Source organism: Nematolebias whitei, chromosome 15 (assembly GCF_014905685.2).
Source record: "Nematolebias whitei isolate Nwh7 chromosome 15, NemWhi1, whole genome shotgun sequence".
Classification (NCBI taxonomy): Eukaryota; Metazoa; Chordata; class Actinopteri; order Cyprinodontiformes; family Rivulidae; genus Nematolebias; species Nematolebias whitei.
The window spans coordinates 22,204,471-22,209,570 of record NC_056512.1 but is presented as its reverse complement, the minus strand read 5'-3'; the positions used below and the strand labels follow the sequence as shown (position 1 = coordinate 22,209,570).

The 5,100-nt window shown below is 40.9% G+C and overlaps 1 protein-coding gene across 1 annotated transcript; it reads right to left on the bottom strand.

Annotated features, from left to right (window-relative positions):
* Window positions 1–1,106: 1,106 nt before the first annotated feature.
* kdelr3 (KDEL endoplasmic reticulum protein retention receptor 3) lies at window positions 1,107–5,100 on the bottom strand. The gene is made up of 5 exons (XM_037688885.1): window positions 4,688–5,100; window positions 4,265–4,365; window positions 2,601–2,759; window positions 2,207–2,459; window positions 1,107–1,792 (listed from the first exon to the last, which is right to left on the bottom strand). Exons 1-5 carry the CDS (start codon window positions 4,776–4,778, stop codon window positions 1,749–1,751), a joined length of 648 nt encoding a protein of 215 aa, XP_037544813.1. The 5' UTR covers window positions 4,779–5,100; the 3' UTR covers window positions 1,107–1,748.

Below are 5,100 nucleotides of genomic sequence, written 5' to 3'. Positions count from 1 at the left end.
TCCTAGAACTTAAACAAAACTCCAATTATGATACATATCAGTTGATAATGAACCAAAGCTACTGAAATAGTGAGTATGCTTGTTAGAAAAATATTCCTGTCATCAGATCTCAGTCAGCTTCATTGCAGCTGAACACCGTGTTACACTGAACATCACATCAGCTGGTGGACATAAATACAGTACAGTAATATTATATTCACAAAATACTAACAATAATATGTTCATCTTACTTGTGAAGTTATCCCACGAGACCTGACATCAACAGTCCGTCGATTAGAACAGAAATAAGCTGCGAAGTGCTGAAACATCTTCTGCTGTAACCAAATAAGGTCGACCGTTCCAAGATGAGGGATCTAGTGTTTATATGATGTCTCTGGCTGTAACGGCTGCTTCCCTCATTAAATGGCAAAAGCAGGTGTGATGCTTTTATTTTGTTAAAAGGATCATGATCATGCCACTTTGTTAATTTTGTGTATTTATTTAATGAGTCTGAGGCATAATGAACTGTTAAATTGTATTTAAATTGTTTAAACAGAGTGTGCTTTACTTGAAGTAAATGTAGTTCTAGTTTCTTGCAAAGAGTGAAGATACGTTGTGCCTAGTGAGAGGAAATATATCGATTAAGAGTTGCTGACAGACACGGAGGCAGAGAGAGAATTTTTTTAAAGCTAGCTTGGTCAAAAAGCATATTCCACATTGAAAAGACAAATACTGGAACGATGTGAAATTTCTGGATGTGATGGTGGATTTATTTGGACTTTTATTCAGATTCAGGAAACATTTGGAGATGAACCCTGTGACACCTACACAGCTTTTCGTTTCGGCTTAATTAAAAAAAAAAAAAGACGTGCATCGTGTTTTTGGACCCTTGAGGTCAAACTACAATCATTTTAGAAACCGATAAAAGATCAAACTTTTTTTTTTATTACGATCTTATTGCATCCTTAGAATAAAAATAGGTCAGACTCTTTTCTCTGATTGAAGTGGGTTTTAGAAATCGAACCGTCGTTTCATTGCCCTGACCAAATCAGACAGAAAGATTAAGTTCATAACAAGAATTATTTAATTATAACACTGCAGCAGCTACCTGCTGCTTCTTTGGCTTCTTTAGAACATGAAAATATACTCAGCCCTTCTTGTCCTAGATAAACAAAACACTGAAATACAAAAAGACAAAGAAGAAATCCATAAAGTAACACACATGGCAACAAAAGAAACTAATGATGTAGATCTACCAGGAGTGTGACTACCACTACACACACAAAGGATTTATACGTTGAGCCCATAATAAAGAAGACTGATCAGGTTTGCACAAACTGAACAGGATAAACAAGGTGGTGTCAAAGCTACAGTCGTGAGTGCTGAAAACAGTGAAACAATCATTTGGTGGCTTTGAAATTCAAATATTAAATTTAAACGGATGTCTCTCTGCGCATCTCTGGGGAAAAAAAACAATACAATAAAACAAACAAAAAAGAAAACATAAAACATTTTCTGTGCTGCTACGAGCTAAACTCCACACATCATTCTGCTGTCACATTTACCCCTCATGGACAGAAAATAGACCCACACACTCAAACACATCACTCCGTTTACAGAGTTAGAAATCACACACGCATTAAAGGACCAGTTAAACAGAAAACGGATTCTATTTTGGTCTACAGATGATGCAAGACTGTTAGTCCCACTGTTGGAGTACAGGCAGAGGTACAGTCTGATGTGGAACTGCGGCTGGCACAAACAGGTGGTTAAACCGGCATCGGCAGACTCATCTTCCCTCTCCCACGAAGCACTGCAAACACCCAGACGACAAACAGTCAGACGACAAACAGTCAGACGACAAACAGTCAGACGACAAACAGTCAGACGACAAACAGTCAGACGACAAACAGTCAGAGCAAACAGAGAAAGGAAACTCGTTTTTAACTTCACTTGTTTGTCTGCCATTAAAACTCTCGTTTCCTTCTTTAAATTGCTTGAACTTTTAATTTGATCCGTCTTCAAATAGAAAAAAAATCTTCACCTCCTTTATAAGAAACCAAACGCCAGTTTTGGCTCTTACGTCATCAGGTACTTTAGTAAAAATGAGCTGAATTGTAATAAATTAGTAATACAACATATATAACTGTTGGATCGTGTAAATATTAAAATATAGCTTTACAAATGAAGTCTCTCCTACTGTAAGAGTTTGCACAGAGTGGTTCACCTTTTGTCACGTAAAGGTAGAAGAAGTCACAGTAGAAAATGGTCTGTACGACTCCCGACACCACGGCAATCTGGTCAAAGAAGCCCTCGGTGTGGTAGCGCCACAGCCAGTTGGCGATGTAGAGAGCTCTGTAGAGGCCGAGGAAGAACAGGTAGTGGGTGGTGATGGACTCCGCCTCGCCCGTCTTGGTGATCATGAAGAGCTGCGGCAAGATGGCAACGGACTCCAGGAAAATGGAGAAGGTCCACAAGACCTGGGTAAAAAATAAAATAAAATGCATCAAACGTTAAACCAGTTCAGCTGCAAAGAAACCATTTCAACTGTTCAGCTAAAGGGAACTTTTATTTTTAGTCCTGCTTTTGTTCCTCATTGTTTTTTTTTTTTTATTATTTACCTCCAGTGGGGTGAAAGAATAATTCTCCAGGAAGGACAGCCCGATGACCGGCACCAGCAAGAACTCCACACGGAACGTGTCGTTCTCTGAATTGTACGTGTTCCTGAAGCGCATGTAGATCAGGTACACGGTGGCGTACGACAGAGCCAAAAACACCACCTGAGAACAGAGAAACACCGGCTAAGATAAGACGTCAAAGTCACCGCGCGCCGTTTTGCATGTCGAACCGGTGGCTGCCTGCTTTGCATGTTTCTACTGTACGAACCTGGGCAGGCCGAGGTGTGAGAACGGTTACAGGCTGGTGGCCTGGGCAGCAATCAGCTGTACAGCGTTTGAAATAAGCTTCAGCGAAAAGGTTATGAACAGTTAATATCTTACCTGTTGCAGATAGCACCTTGAATGACACGGACTGACGAGTTAACGACTAGTCAGAGCAAGGCAAAGACCAAAGTTTGTTGCTGCCGTCTTAAAACGACTAAATTCAAACGTTTCATACTAATGAATGCTGTTTTTAAAGCTTGTCAGTTTCACATTACGTGCAAAAACATACAAAATAAATGGTGATTTATAGCTAAATCTCACTGGGTTGAGACTGTTTACAAGCAGCTGGTGAACAGCGTTTACAATAAAACCCTTAAAACATTTTGAACGGTTGATTTGGGCTCTAAGTCAGTGAGTTGTGCAAGCTATAGTCGCTTGTTTTGAACATGTTAGAAAAAATTTTTGCCCTAAAGTTTATTTTAAAATATTTGCTGCGGGCGTCTCAAACCCATCCCAACAGCTCTGGACGCCTGCATTGGAGTTCTCCTCCAACAGAAAGCATGAGAGATAAAGATCAGATGTAAAACAAAACAAAAAGATAACACACGAATGACAAAGTTATTTAAAAAAAAAAAAACTGGTTTAAATAGTCTTTTTAAAGGTGTACACTAGTAGACTGAATCAAACTTAGGGGTGTCTGATAGTCAACCATGTGGGAGGAGGTGGCCAGTCAAATGATGTGCACTGCCTAAAGCAGGGTTACTCAACTGGTGGCCCAGGGGCCAAATCAGAGCTCAGTTCGGCCCACCAAAGGGTTAATTTTTTTATTAAAACCAGATATTAAATCATAAAACAAGCTTACTTAGTGACAGTAATCGCTGGATGTCTGGCCCCTGAGCTCTTAGCGTTCAGTAACCGTATACCCCTCTAATAAGTTTAGTTGAACAGCCCTGATCTAGAGTGCAGCTCTGCAAGTCGTGCATGCAACAATATGCTGCGAGTTTCGAAAACGGGCTGATCAAAACACGGCGTCACCACTAACCGATTGCAAACGCTCCACATTCAGCGAGACGGCAACGAAAATGTTGCCCGCGTTCTCTTACTATTCTGAGACACCAGCTAGTTTCCAACAGTCACAACTTTAAGCGTTAATTGCTATAACGTTTATCATATCTGTGGTTTTGTTTTTATTACAGAGAGAATCCTCTTCGCTCATAGCTTCTCTCACACTAGCTTAAGCCAATTCAGTCATAATTTAACCCTTTAAAAGTAATAATTTAGGCACATTCCCACCTAATCCCTTCTGAAAGACCTGAGCAGTCACCGTTTACTCGTCACAGTTTAACACTCAGTGTAAAATGCATAAAAGTCACAACCGTGTCGTTTAAGGTGTCCAGACCCACCTTCATGACTGTGTTGTACGCAGAAATGTAGACGGTGAACAGGTCCAGATACCTGGTGGTGAAGACAAGTGCGAACAGCACCTGAGACTTCCCAGAGATGCCTAAAAATGAGAGAACATTATTAATTTATAACGACCTGACATATGCAGACACCTGTTATAGTAATAATCAAAGCACTATTAGACATTTTCTTAACAGCAGAACAGTCAGAGGGATAAATCACACGTGGTTATACAATAACATGGTTTAGGAGTGCTCAGACATTAATTAAGCCTTGTAGGTGGAGCAGGCAGCCCATGTTGACACTGCCACGTAGCTGACATGCACAGACACCATAAAGCACGGTGTTACTACAGCAAGGCTCTCCTGTGAATTAATAAACCATGAGCATGTGTGTAAAGCTACAGTCTGACAGGAGCTCACCAGCGCACGATTTGGACCTCCATATCTTCAGCAGCAAAATGATAATAGCCACCAAATGGGACACGTCACCCGCCAGACGAAAGATATTCATGCTGTCAAAGTTCCGCTTCGACAACACGAACTTAATGAAAACCTCCTCGAGGCCCCTCACACTTCAAAAGATTAACCTTAAGGACTTTCCCCCCACACACAAAACGCAAACAGCCAAACGCAAAGCTACAAAAAGTTGTTGACTTGTTTTTTTTAACTACATCAAAAAGGGTCGCAGCTTCCGTCAAAACGGCTCGCTGGGTCTGCTTTTTCAATTAAAATGTGCCGATGTAAACAAATGAACTGTCTGCAAATGTCCGTGACAGGCTAGCTGTAGGAGAGAGTAACGATGCGGAGTCTGGAGAGCTGCCTGGAAGAGGAGG